The sequence below is a fragment of the Balaenoptera acutorostrata genome, chromosome 3 (assembly GCF_949987535.1).
Source record: "Balaenoptera acutorostrata chromosome 3, mBalAcu1.1, whole genome shotgun sequence".
In the NCBI taxonomy this organism is placed as follows: domain Eukaryota; kingdom Metazoa; phylum Chordata; class Mammalia; order Artiodactyla; family Balaenopteridae; genus Balaenoptera; species Balaenoptera acutorostrata.
Window position 1 is genome coordinate 130,923,350 of NC_080066.1, and position 14,860 is coordinate 130,938,209.

At 43.9% G+C, this 14,860-nt stretch overlaps 1 protein-coding gene across 4 annotated transcripts in view; it reads right to left on the reverse strand.

Annotated features, from left to right (window-relative positions):
• CDKL1 (cyclin dependent kinase like 1) overlaps positions 1-4,513 on the reverse strand; it is a 56,615-nt gene extending 52,102 nt beyond the window's left edge. The window contains exons 1-2 of one of the 4 annotated variants that reach the window (XM_057544051.1): positions 4,418-4,513; positions 3,515-3,802 (exon numbers count right to left, since the gene is read on the reverse strand). In XM_057544051.1, coding sequence (XP_057400034.1) covers positions 3,515-3,682 — 168 coding nt within the window. In that variant the 5' untranslated portion in view covers positions 3,683-3,802; positions 4,418-4,513. Of the gene's footprint in view, positions 1-3,514; positions 4,339-4,417 lie in introns of those variants that run through there. The other 3 variants (XM_028169221.2, XM_007192822.3, XM_007192820.2) reach the window with 3 other exon arrangements.
• Between the last annotated feature and the right edge of the window lie 10,347 nt (positions 4,514-14,860).

Here is a 14,860-nt window from a genome sequence, read left to right on the forward strand (position 1 = left end):
TCAACTACTCTCTCAGGAAGACTGCTTTTTTCCTAAAATTGGGTCTTTCCTAGTTTTTTAAAAATATTAAAACGTCCTTTCATTTATGAAGTGATGGTGATAACCCAGTCTCTTAAAATGCCGACCAATCTGTAAAAAAAAAAAAATTTTTTTGAAATTTTATTGGTCCATGAAATTCAAAAGTCTGCAAATGATAACTTTCTAATAAAAAATCTTGGCTGGCTTCCCTCTTTTCATGTGAAAGCCAGACTCCTCAGCCTGGCATTCAAAGCCTTCTACATCTGGTCTTAATCTACCTTTCTTGCTTTCCTTATCATAATAAGAGCAGTCTGGGCCTCAGCCCTTGCTTGTTCTCACCTGCTAAGGTCACTGAGGTACCTTCAGCCTCAGTCTTCCTAGTTCTTGACCTTAGCAGGGGTCATTAACAGCCCCAGTTCTGTGAGGGGTGTGCAAGGAAAATCCTAGGAACTCACACTCACTGAGCCCCTGAGCCCTTGAACCTGGGCCCATGGAACTGTGCTTGGTTCTGGTTTAGAATTCCCCTTCCATGGGCCCTAGAGGTCTGCCTTGAATGCAGCTCAGATGGGGCTCTAAAACACTAGCCTAGACCTCAGCAGTTTCCTGTTCTCAGGGACAACAACATGTCCCCAAGGCAGATTCCAAACCCCAAAGGCCACCTGGGACCAAGGTGCAGCTACGTGCTAATCATCACTTATCCTAGGGCCAGACCTGTTTTCCAAGAAATTCCTCACACCCCCTCCTAATGGACGCTGGCTTCCTTTCCTTCTCTTTTCTCCCAGGCCTGTTAGCCCAGCAGGCATCTTGGCTAAGCCTTTGGGGTTATTACCTGTGTTCCTTCAATATACTGTTTTCCACATATGCACCTCTTTTTTCCCTAGGAGAGACTGTCTGCCCTGAATTCCTTATCTCTTATTCCATGTCTCCCTAAACATTTCAAAGTCTAGTTCAAGCAAGCCTCCAAACACTTTATTTAGAGGGTTCATGACAGGCATAGAGAGACAAGGTGAATGACACAGGCCCTGCCCATTAGGAACCCAGTCTATTGGGTGTAAGAGCTGAGGGGAAATTCATCTTCCGCCAGTTAAGCATCTGAAAGACAGGATGTACAACTTCACGTAAACATTGTTTTAGGTACAATGGGGCTCCATAAATATTTACTGAATAAATAAATGGAGAAAGTATGACTTCATTTAACAAGCCCTCAATTCATTTATCCAGCAAATATTTAAGCACCCATTATGTGTTAGGAATATCACAGAATTCTGAAAAGTTAGGGCTTGAAGGGACAGGCTCTACTGATAATCTAGTCCCATCACCTGATACAGATCAGGGGAGTCTCAGCTGTGCACTTGATTTTGGAGAATGGAATGCTGTGTGCTTTGTAATCAGTCTCCTGGGCACTCAGCTGTATCCTTCAGAGGACATCAATATTCAGTTACTCAAGAGAACACATTTGACTTCCTAATTTATTGGCAACATCTACCCTTCCTAAGAGTTTATTTTGTTAACATCTTTTTTTCAATCCAACAATAACATTTATTGGTATTACATGCCAAGTGGTTGATACAGAGATCTAGAGGTGAGGTCCCCATCCTGACGGAACTGAATTAATTCAGGGACTAAACTTGTAAACACCGTATTGCTAAAGAATAGTGAGAGGTTTCAGAGAGGTGCTCGCAGGTGACCTTCAGAATGAGAAAAAGAGTATCTCTCCACTAGAAACAGACTGGCTTTTCTTTGGAGTAAATGGGCCCTTTGAAATACAATTATCACCTTCTCCGCTAGCGAAAGCCTGAGAAAGTGAAAAACATCCATGGGCCCCGGAGAAACAGTGAGACCCTCTCTCTCCCTGTGTAGAGAGTGGGAGGGCAGGGCAACCAGACGGTGGGATGGGCAAACACTGCTTGTCTCGCTCTTTCCTAGGGGAGTACTTCACAGGGGCTTTGGAAGTGTCTTCTCAGAATTGACAACATCCAGTTGGTAAAGAATGTCCTAGACCCAAATAGAGAAAGTCGTCCCCACCCGTTTTAATTTATCCAAAGCCCTCCACTTCCCATTTGGGGTCCTTATCCAGAGATAACCCCACACACTCAATTCATGGGGAGAAGAAGACTTTTAGAGAGGCCTGGAGAAAATGGAGAAGCAAAGGGAAGAGAAAATCTCCTGGATGTTCCACTGAGCTCGCACGAGGTTGCTCTTTCCTTGTTGGATAGTTAGTTGTACTTGTCAGAACACAGAGGCCCTAACCAACCCCTACGGAGAAAGTTAATCTGTTGAAAGTTAACCCACACTGCATTCATTACAGGGCGCATTCTACATAGGGTAGGATTTGGGTTTCATCTTCACAGAAATTCAGAAAAGAAGGAAAGATACTTTCCTTCTTCATTTCCATTCCAGGAAAAAAATACCTTCAGCTTATAATAAACAACTCCCCTCCCCACCCCATATCATGGTCTCCAAGAGTTAACTGATGAACAGTCTTAAAGCAATCATTTCACTTTTTTGAGAAAAATCCTTCTTCTAGAGACAAGACGTTATAAAGTTCAGCAGTAGATAAATGTGAGGCATAATGAAAACCTGTCAGCTTCCTAGCTGTTTGAAAACAGGTGAATGATTAATTCTCTTCATGGACTCAGAACATCAACAGAAGCTAGTCTAGAAGTTTAAAAATCATGGAAAGTTCCTGTACTATAAAAGTTGATGGCTTTTCATGAACCAGATCTACAGGTGACATGGGAAAGAAGCCACTGGGAAGAAAAATAAAATATCCCACAGCAAGTCTGAAAGTGAATACCATCGTTCCCTGCACTTACGTCTCCACTTTCTAATTCATTCTATAATTGGTGACTCGTGCACAGATGTCCCATTTGTGTCACTGAGGACAGAAGTCCGTGAAGGAAGAAGATGCGGCCACATCTCAAGGCATTTATTTCACATAACATGACTCACTTTCATTTTTTTAGTCCCTGAAAATTCACTTTAAAGAATCCATTACCAGGACTTCCCTGGTGGTGCAGTGGTTAGGAATCTGCCTGCCAATGCAGGCAACAGGGGTTTGATCCCTGGTCTGGGAAGATCCCACATGCAGCAGAGCAACTAAGCCCGAGCGCCAGAGCTACTGGGCCTGCGCTCTAGAGCCCACGAGCCACAACTACTGAAGCCTGAGTGCCTAGAGCCGGTGCTCCACAACAAGAGAAGCCACTGCAAGGAGAAGTCCGTGCACCTCAATGAAGAGTAGCCCCTAGAGAGGTGGGATAGGGAGGGTGGGAGGGAGATGCAAGAGGGAGGGGATATGGGGATGTATGTATGCATATAGCTGATCCACTTTGTTATACAGCAGAAACTAACACAACATTGTAAAGCAATTATACTCCAGTAAAGATGTTTAAAAAAAAAAGAGTAGCCCCCGCCGCAACTAGAGAAAGCCTGCGCTCAGCAATGAAGACCCAACACAGCCTAAATAAATAAATAAATATTTTAAAAAATCCATTACCTTGAGCATGCGGATTTCTCGAAGGGCGATTTTCTTTATGACAGGGTCATCCTCTGATTCCAGAAACCTCTTGATAGCCACAATCTGACCCGTGTCCCTGTTTCTGCATTTGAAAACAACTCCATAGGATCCTTCGCCAATTTTCCCAATTTTTTCATACTTCTCCATCACAGAAGAATAAATCTTCTTTAAACGGATCTTCACATTGTTTGAAAATGTCGCTTATAAAATCTTGACATGAACACACTGCACTAGAGCTTCACTCAACGATGGGTCTTTGTCAAGGACCTAGAACAGAAGACGGCACTCGTTATAGAATTAGGAACCGACCCATTCCCTTAAAGCCTCGCCCCTCAGCCGTGGCCACTTGATCAAGGGTGACAGCCTGGAGTCAGCTGCCTTTGGTAACTCAAGTTTAATCGTCTGTTATATACCCTGCAAGTTAAAATGTAACCCGTCATCCTAAAACGAACTGAGTTGTAAGACAATCTATCTTTTTAATGGTAGGTTCATCCGATCTAAGACACATGAGCTGGCTGGAGGACCGGGAAGGGTAAGGGCTTCCCCGGTTCTGATATCGGGTTTCATCTCCCTTCGGCAAGAAGACACCGCCCGGCTCCCCGCGCGGGCGGCGGTGGCGAGGCCCCGCCGGAGGGGAGGGCCCTGCGAGGCGCCCCGCGCCCCGCGCCTCCAGGGGCGGGCCCGGAGCTCTGTGGGAAGCACGGCCGCGCCGTCCCGCCGCTGGGCGGGGCCACCTCTCCCGCCCCGCCGCTGCTGCGCGGCCGCGGGGAAACCCGCCAGCGCCGCCCCGGCTTCCCACCCGCGCCCCGGCCCGCGCCGCGCAGCCTCGAGCGGCGCCACGTGGTGGCCCGGCCCCCGCCTCCCTCACCGCCCAGGACTCACGGCGCCGCAGCTGTCGGGCCGGCCTAGCTCCTGCCTCGCCGACTCCCGCCCAGCTCGGTCGCGGCCGGCCGGCCCGCGATCCCTATGGGAACCGGCAGGGCGGGGCCGCAGCGCCCCGGCTTCCCTCCCGGACCCGGCCGCCGTCCTTGCTGCGGCGAAAGGCCCTGGTGGGCTGCCTCGGAGCCCGGGAGAAGCTGTTCTGGACGTGGGCCCGGGTCCCTGCACGTCCCTCTGCCGGGGAGAGGAGGCCTGCAAGATGGCAAACTCCAGCAGGTCGTGGAAAACGCAGCTCTGGCAGAGTCTGCCGGGAAGACGCCTGCGCTAGGAGCCCCTCACCCCACGCAGCCTGTACCACACCGTGTGATAACTGTGATTACTCCCCTGTATTCTCCGCGAGACTGAATGCCTTGAGGGCAGCTTCTGTGTCTGTCCTGGTCAGTGCTGTAGCAGCCAGTAATTAATGAATGAATGAATGAGAGAAAGGGGGAGAGGAAAAGAGGAAGTATGATGACAGTACGATGACTGAAATTGGTTAGAGTCTGCACATACCCTCACTAGCTTGGGAGTTGTGGTGGGGCGGGGCGGTGCTTGACCGTTGACTTCCACTAGAGCTGGGCTTATAATGTGGGAGATGGAGGCTTACAGAGCCTGCCCTATCTTACGTTCCTTATTTACATCCTTCTCCCGACTGGCTCCTACTCGCTCAGGTCGGAGCACAATGGTGGAAAATTAACGGACTTGGAGGAAATCACTAAATAAGGTAATTTGCCACTGGGCAGATTGCCTCAGTACTTTATCCTCTACCCCATTCCATATGCCCAGCATTGAGATGGGTGTTGCCTGGAAGCAATAGCTGAGGAGAGAAAATTTGCATACTGCCTAGAAACGGGGACCAATCCTGTGCCAAGCAGTATGCCACTAAATGTAAATCAGGATAGGATTCAGGAAGGAGCTGGAGCTGGGAGGAGAGAGATTGATGGCTGCCTTGAAAATGGAGTGGCATATAGATGGGGTCCAGAGATGGGCTGGAGGTGAACCTCCCAGAAATGGTTTGCAAATGGCGACCATTGATGTGTTTCTGTCTCTATAGTTATGCCTCTTCCAGTATGTTATATAAATGGAATTATACATTATGTAGCCTTTTGAGGCTAATCTTCTTTCACTTAGTATTAATGTATTTGAGATTCATCCATATTGTTGCATTTATCAGTAGTTTGTTCCTTTTTATTACTGAGTACTATTCCATTGTATGGATATTGTTTATCCACTCCCAGTTGAAGAACATTTGAGTTGTTTCCAGTTTTGGTGATTATAAACCAAGCCACTGTAAATATTCATGCATGGTCTTTTGTGTGAACATATGTTTTCATTTCTCTTGGGAAAATAATACCTAGGAGGAGTACTGCTGGGTCATATGTTAAGTATGTGTTACTGTAACTGACTGCCAAAATGTTTTCCAAAGTGACTGTACCATTTTACATTCCTGCCAGCAATGTTGAATTACTCTGCATCTTTGCCAACACTTGGTATTCAGTTCTTTTGACTCAGTCATTCTAAAAGGTGGGTAATGGTCTCTTGTGGTTTTAATTTGCATTTCCCTAATGACTAACATTGAGCAGTTTTTCATATGCTGATTTGCCATCTGGATGTTTTCTCACTTACAAGTTCTAGAAGGTTTTTTGTAAATTCCTTGAGGTTTTCTATGTAGACAATCATGTCATCTACAAATAGGGACAGGTTTAGTTTTTCCTAACTGGTATGCCTTTTATTTCTTTTTCTTGCCTTATTGCACTTGGTATGTCCGTCCTCCAGTGTAATATCCAATAGGAGTGGTGAGAGCAGACATCCTTATTACTGATCTTAGGAGGAAAACATTCAATCTTGCACCACTAGATATCCTGCACTAACTAGATTTCTTTGTAGAGGTTGTGGTAGGCAGTCTCTAAGATGGCCCTTAATGATCCCTGCCTCATGGTATTCATGCCCTTGTATACTCCCCTTGTATATTCAGTGTAGGCTTGACCTAGTGACTTGCTTCTAAGGAATAAAATATGTTTAAAGTAATGGAATATCACTTTTGAGATTAGGTTACAAAGAGACTGTGATTTCTGCCTTGAGTACTCTCTTGTACTCTCTTGCTCACTGCCTCTGAGGGAATCCAGATGCCATGTTGTGAGCTGCCCTATGGCAAGGAATTGAGGCAACCAACAGCCAAGAAGAACGTAGTCACTCAATGCAGTGAGGAACTGAATGCTGCCAACAATCTTGTGAGTGAGCTTGGAAGTGGATCTCCCTACCACCACCCGTTCTCCTGCTCCTGCTCCAGTGAGTCTCCAGATGAGATTGTAGCCCCAGCTGACAACATAAGTTCACTTTTGTGAGAGACCTTGATTCGGAGGCACCTAGCTAAATCATACCTAGATTCCCAGCCTCCAGAAACTGTGAGATAATCATTGTTTGACATTTATGCTTTGGGGCTGCTACACAGCAATATAGAACTAACACAGAAGCTGTTTATTAGATTGAGAACGTTCTTTTTTTTTTTTTTTAATTTTTATTTATTTACTTATTCATTTATGGCTGCGTTGGGTCTTCGTTTCTGTGCTAGGGCCTTCTCCAGCTGTGGCAAGCGGGGGCCTCTCATCATCGCGGCCTCTCCCGCTGTGGAGCACAGGCTCCAGACGCGCAAGCTCAGCAATTGTGGCTCACGGGCCCAGCCGCTCCGTGGCACGTGGGATCCTCCCAGACCAGGGCTGGAACCCGTGCCCCCTGCATCGGCAGGCAGACTCTCAACCACTGTGCCACCAGGGAAGCCCAAGAACGTTCTTTTTTTAATATTTATTTATTTTTTGACTGTGTCGGGTCTTAGTTGTGGCATGCGGGGTCTTCCTTGAGGCGTGCAGGATCTTTCGTTGTGGCGCAGGCTCTTTGTTGTGGCGCGCAGCCTTCTCTCTAGTTGTGGCGTGCAGGTTTTCTCTCTCTAGTTGTGGCACGCAGGCTCCAGGGCGCATGGGCTCTGTAGTTGCGGTGTGCAGGCTCCTGAGCGTGTGGGCTCTGTAGTTTGCGGCACGCGGGCTCTCTCGTTGAGGCGTGAGAGCTCAGTAGTTGTGGCGCGTGGGCTTAGTTGCCCCACAGCATGTGGGATCTTACTTCCCCAACCAGGGATTGAACCCGTGTCCCCTGCATTGGAAGGCAGGTTCTTTACCACTGGACCACCAGGGAAGTCCAGAGAAGTTCTTTTTAATTGCAATTTGCTGAAAGGTGTTTTTTTTTTTTTTTTTGAAAGGTGTTTTTTTGTTTTGTTTTGTTTTGTTTTTAATAATGAATGGATGGTGAATTTTGTCAAATACTTTTCTGCATCTATTGAAATAATGACTTTTCTTGTTTAGTCTGTTGATATAGTGAATTACTGTGATTGATTTTAAAATGTTGAACCAACCTTACATTCCTGGGATAAAACCAGCTTGGTTATGGTGTTCTATCATTTTGATACACTGCTGGAGTTTATTAATAATATTTTATTAAGGATTTTTACATTGTTTCTGAGAGATATTAATAGTTTAATTTTCATGTCTTTGTCTGGTTTGGGTATCAAGGTAATGCTGATCTCATAAAATGAGTTGGCAAGTGTTTCCTTCTCCTTTATCTTCTGGAGAAGTTTATATTAAATTGGTATTATTTATTCCTTAAATGTTTGGTAAAATCTGCCAGTAGAGCCATCTGGAATTTTCATTGTTGAAATGTTTTTAATTACAAATTCTACTTCTTTATTATATAAAATATAGGACTATTCAGGGTATATATTTCTTCTTGAGATTTGGTAGTTTGTGTCTTTCAAGAAATTTATCTATTTCATCTAGATATTTGAACTTATGGGCATAAAGTTCTTCATATATAATAGTATTACATTATTATCCTTTGTATAGTAGTGTACTCTCTGTCATTTTTGATGTTAGTAATTTGGGGGGTTTTTTCCTTCTTTTTCCTGATCAGTTTGACTAAGGCTTACCAATTTTGTTGATTTTTTAAAAGAAACAGCTTTTGACTTAATTGATTTCCTCTGTGGTTTTTCAATTTCACTGATTTCATCTCTTTATTGTTTTCTTCCTTCGCCTTGCTTTGCTTTTAGCTGCTTTTTCTGGTTTTTTAGGATGAAAGCTTAAACCATTAATTTTATTTTATTATTATTATTTTAAAAATATTTATTTATTTGGCTGTGCCAGGTCTTAGTTGTGGCACGCGGGATCTTCATAGCCGTGTGTGGGATCTTTGTGCGACATGCGAGATCTTTAGTTGTGGCACGCGGGATCTTTTAGTTGCGGTATGCAGACTCTTAGTTGTGGCATGCGGGGTCTAGTTCCCTGACCAGGGATCGAACCCGGGCCCCCTGCATTGGGAGCGTGGCATCTTAACCACTGGACCATCAGGGAAGTCCCAGAGATCATTAATTTTAGATCTTTCTTCTTTGCTAATATAAGCCTTTAATGCTATAAAATTTCCTCTAAGCATGACTTTAAATGCATCCCAGACATCTTGATATGTTGTATTTTCATTTTCATTCCGCTCAGGATATTTTATAATTTCCTTCATGACTTCCTATTTGAACCATGGGCTATTCTGAACTGTGCTGTTTTAATTTCCAACTTTTTTTTAAATAGATTTTCCAGATATCTTTCTGTTATCAATTTCTAGTTTAATTCCATTGCTTTCAGATAAATCCCTTTGTGTGATTTAATTTCTTTCAAACGTGTTGAGGTTTGTTTTATGGCCCAGGGTATGGTCTATGTTGGTGAATGTTTCTCTTTGACAATTTGAAAAATTATTTGTAAATGAGGTAGGAAAGTAAATATGAATTTCTCCAGAGCTACCTTGTCTGAAGTTCATTCCAGGTTAAAGTTAGTCTGGAAAACCAACTTCATGGACTTCACAGGCTTCAGTACCCAAGCAGCCTGGAGCTGTGCCATGCCCAATAGGGAAGCAGAGAGCAAGCGCACAGTCATTTAAGCCTAACTAATCAATGAGCCAGAAAGCTGGTGGCACCTGCAGCTGTACCAGTCGTTGTATTTGGAGGAAGTTGGAGCAAAATACGAGAGAACAACTTTGAAAGGGAGACAAACAGTTGACGTCACCACTTGGCCCCAAACAGAGAGAATGCTATGGCCTCTACACTGTCAAACTGCAGTCAGCCCTTTCAGCTGGCACGACTGGAACTGGTTTTGATATCAAAGAATTGTAACTCTCAGGAAGCAGAGTTCCTGGGAGGGTGAGAAATGGTCTGATATGTGGGTTCTTTTTCTCAAGCAAGTGCAAAGAACAGTGAAACAACATTATGATTTTCTACTTGGAGCGATCTTTGATTTGCACCTCTGCATAATTAGAGAGAATACTTCAGTGCCCCTGGATAACACAAACAGCACTGTGGTATTTTAATCATTTAAGCAAGCAACAAACATTCAGTAGAGTAACACATGGTAAGAGAAAGAGCCTGGGATTTGGCATCAGAAGACCAGCATTTCTACCTTCTTACTGGTGTTTGATTTTGTGCAAGATAGTGACTATTGGCCAACCAACAACAGCAATAATTATTTAACTAGTGCTTACTTCGTGGCAGGCGTTAAGCTAAGAATATTTTATGTATGAGCCTTACAACAACCCTAGGAGATGGGCATCAATATTATCCTGGGTTTCAGATGAGGAAAGTGAGTTTTAGAATGGATAAGTCACGTGTCTAAGGACACAAAACTAGCGAGTTGTGAAGTGGGGACAGGAATGAAGGCAGTCTGACTACAGACCCTTTGCTCCTAACCCGTTTGCTAGTACTACCTAACACAGTAGAAGTGGTTGTCAGGATTCTTGAGTTAATGTATAGGACATTGGGAGTTGACCCAAAGTACATATTACATGCAATATAGTACCCTCCTTTTTTTAAGTTGCCAGGAAGGCAAGCCTTGTCATTACGCTTCCTTATCACGGTGGCTCAGCAAATTCCTCTGTGTGCAGCTCCCAACTCTGAAGAGCAAACTTCCGTGAGGTTGGGCAGAATCCTGAGGCCTCATCTGAGTGCTGAAACCAGGGCAATGGTTCAAGCTTCCCCGCCACCCCCAATTATGCTTCCTGTAAGGAAAAGTGAGCTTAGTCACTGTGATCTTAAAATGACGCTATACAGCCACTTGAGGAAATACTTGAATTTACTTTCTCTGCTTTAAGTGGATTTAGAAATTATATCCAGGGCACTTACAGAAAAGAGTTCATAACTACCCTTTAGGGGTACTTACGTTTCAGGCTCAATATCTATATTATCTCTAATCTTTATAACAATCTTATGTGGTTGGATTTGTTAACTGGTGGGCATTATTAACTACCCCATCTTACTAAAGAAGAAGCTGAGGCTCTGAGAGGTTGGTCCACGTAGTCAAGGCCACCCAGCTCTCCAGGGCTGACAGCAGGTTTCAAACCCGACTCCACCTGTTTCCAAAGCCCATGCTCTAGTGGCGAATGGAGTTACAACAACTAAGAACACCTTGTGAACAACCTAAAGAGAAGCCAAGTGTCAGCCAGGTTCTTCCTGACCAGCCACTGCTTAAACGTCACGAAACCAGCTGTGTAAATAACTTTCTCCCTTATCTGGAGATAGTAAAGGTGAATCAGTGTAAATACTGGAAAGTCAGTTTAAATAAAAGCCTATCATCCTTGACTTTCTATGTGGGCCCAACCAACAACAGAATAAAGTGTTTTCATCCCTAATCACCATAACCTTAGTTATTTTGTGTGTATTTTTCCCTTTAGGTACTCATTGCATTTTATATATGATAAGCCATTCTTTTAAAGCACCTCTTCTTCTAAAAGCTTCCTTTGTTTCTGAGTCTACCTTTAACAACGTCAACACTTTTTTTGCATCTTCTGATTTTAAAACCACCACCCGGTACTTTTGCCAATGAACCCAAATACTGTAAGAGCTCAGCAAGATTAACACGAAAGCCCGGAGGGTTTATGTGGTTGGCCCTGGGCCACCAGTGTGTGAGACAATGTATACGGTGATCCTTCTTCAGGAGACAAGTCTCCAGATCTCATGGTGTACATCTCTGCCATTCTGGACAGATGATTGCTAACCACACTTAATTGCAGACGATCTATGTACATTTCTGGGCTTGTATGATTTTTGAATCATTATATTCTAGGGAAAAGGTAAATGTCAAAAAAAAATTTATGAGACAATAAATAAGAAAGAACATAAATTACTTTGTGAACTTCAGCTTAAAGCCATGGCACAGAAATAGCTGTTTGGAAAGCAGACTTCTGCTGGGTGCTGACCTGGGTCAGACACCACGCTGGGCTCTGGAGGCTGAGAAGAGACTTTCCGGAGACCAAGCATTGTATCATCATGCACAGCCTGCTCTCCTGCCTCCCCTTCCGCGAGTGTCTTCCCTGGAGGAAGCGAGATAGGAGACCTTGGAGGGCTGGAATTCACATTGTACTTTTTGCTTCTCAAAACACTTCACCAGGTTCTGTGAAGGAGAGAGGGCACATTTGACATTTGAGGAAACAGCTACCAAAAATCTAAATGACTTTTTAGGAGTCAAAAAACCAAATTTTGGAGATTAATCCTTTGTCAGCATGGACATATATACACTACCAAATGTAAACTAGATAGCTAGTGGGAAGCAGCCGCATAGCACAGGGAGATCAGCTCAGTGCTTTGTGACCACCTAGAGGGGTGGGATAGGGAGGGTGGGAGGGAGATGCAAGAGGGAGGGGATATAGGGATATATGTATATGTATAGCTGATTCACTTTGTTATAAAGCAGAAACTAACACACCATTGTAAAGCAATTATACTCCAATAAAGATGTTAAAAAAAAAAAAGATTTGTTCTAGACAACAAACAGGGCTAGAACCTGTGTCTCAATTCTGAGTTGTATTCTTTCCATCTGTTGTACCACACTGTGGCTTTAAATTAAATAGCTCTAATTACATGGTTAAAGAAGTGTAAATCTGCCTTAAGAAAACCCAGTATCGGGCTTCCCTGGTGGCGCAGTGGTTGAGAATCTGCCTGCTAATGCAGGGGACACGGGTTCGAGCCCTGGTCTCGGAAGATCCCACATGCCACGGAGCAGCTGGGCCCGTGAGCCACAACTACTGAGCGTGCGCGTCTGGAGCCTGTGCTCCGCAACAAGAGAGGCCGCGACGGTGAGAGGCCCGCGCACCGCGATGAAGAGCGGTCCCCGCACCGCGATGAAGAGTGGTCCCCACTTGCCGTAACCAGAGAAAGCCCTCGCACGAACCGAAGACCCAACACAGCCAAAAATAAATAAATAAATAAATAAATAAAGTAGCTATAAAAAAAAAAAAAAAAAAAAAAAGAAAACCCAGTATCAAAACAAATATTCACGTGTGTGACAAGGTGGAGGAGGAGGGCAGGAAGTAGAAATTATTTGCATTTTAAAAATACTCTTTGGGCTTCCCTGGTGGTGCAGTGGTTGAGAGTCTGCCTGCCAATGCAGGGGACACGGGTTCGAGCCCTGGGCTGGGAAGATCCCACATGCCGCGGAGCAGCTGGGCCCGTGAGCCACAATTACTGAGCCTGCGCGTCTGGAGCCTGTGCTCCGCAAAAAGAGAGGCCGCGATAATGAGAGGTCCGCGCACCGCGATGAAGAGTGGCCCCCGCTTGCTGCAACTAGAGAAAGCCCTCGCACAGAAACGAAGACCCAACACAGCCAAAAATAAATAAATAAACAAATAAATTTATTTAAAAAAAAAAACCTCTTTACTTAAAGTGAGATTCCATACAGATTGTTTTAGAAATGCATATGTTTCTTGAATGGACTTAATACTCAAAGTCTTCTCAACTTCCCTTCTTCAGAGAAACTTTATGATGCTTCTTCATTGGTGTCTAAATAACTCTTTGTGCAAACAGAAATCTCTGGCACCCTAGATACATTTCCCATTGAATTTTTAGGTGTCTATTGATCCAGAAGATCTAAATAGTTTCATAAAGTCATCTTCAAGCTGCATGCATGCCAAGGATTAAATGGAGATCATAGTTACCACCACATGGGGAAATCCTGTTCTTGTAAATAGCTTTCATAAGAATGGCTCATTGTCAAATATTAGTAGTGAGATATTATTGTGAAGCATCTAAACTGAATCCACATGTAGGTCCTTGTGAAAAATATGAATTTAAACAATATTCCCGCTAAATGATAAGAAATCCTTCACCAGCAACATATTTCTTTTTCTACAATATCATCTCACCTGAAGTTCCCATTAAGAGGATGAACTCTGGAGCCAGACTGCCTGGGATCAAATCCAGCTCTGCTATGAACCATCTGTGAGGCAAGTTACTCAACTTCCTTAGGCTTCATCTGTTTCATCGGCAACCTAGAAATCAGCTACCTCTTAAAGTTGTGAACATAAATGAGTGCTCTAATCATGTTAGCTTTAATTGTTATTATTGTTATGATACTAATGATCTCTGTATACAGTTTTCTTTTCAGGTGGGAATTTCATTTACACTAAAATGTATTCAATACTTTACTGACAACATATGTAAATTTATAGATTCACTTAACACCTATCAATCAAGGAAAAACATCATCTTTCTCGTCACTCAGAGAACTAAGAAACACTCCCAGGGGTTTCTACTCAGGAAGCCAGCACTTCCCACTGGCAGAGCACACTCTTCCCACCACGTCATGCTGCCCATGGGATGATCTCTAAGAAAGGAGACAGCATGTGATAGAGGACGAACCAGACCTGGGTTCATCTCTGGGTTCTATGCTTTTTTGGTTGTGTGAAACCAGGAAAATTACTTCGTGTATTGGTCTGGGATTTTTTTGTTTGTTTTTTTAAAGAACTAACCTTTCTAGGGACTTCCCTGGTGGCTCAGTGGTTAAAAATCCGCCTGCCAATGCAGGGGACGCGGGTTCGAGCCCTGGTCCGGGAAGATCACACATGCCGCAGAGCAAGTAAGCCCGTGCACCACAACTACTGAAGCCCACGCACCTACAGCCAGTGCTCCGCAACAAGAGAAGCCACTGCAATGAGAAGCCTGTGCACTGCAACAAAGAGTAGCCCCCGCTCGCCACAACTAGGGAAAGCCCACGCACTGCAACGAAGACCCAAAGCAGCCAAAAATAATTAATTAATTAATTAATTAATTAATTAATTTTAAAAAAAGAGTTTAAAAAAAATTAACCTTTCTAATTTGAGATAATTCTAGATTCACATAGAGATCTCATAAACTTTTTCCCCCCATTTCCTCCAATGATAACATTTTGTAAAACTATAGTACAGTATCACAACTGGGTATTCACACTGATAAAGTCAAGCTACAGAACAGTTCTATCACTACAAGTATCCCTCATGTTGCCCTTTCCTCCATCGCTGACACCTGTTTGTGAATAAATTTTTCTGTGGGCATATGTGTTCATTTCTTTTGGGTAA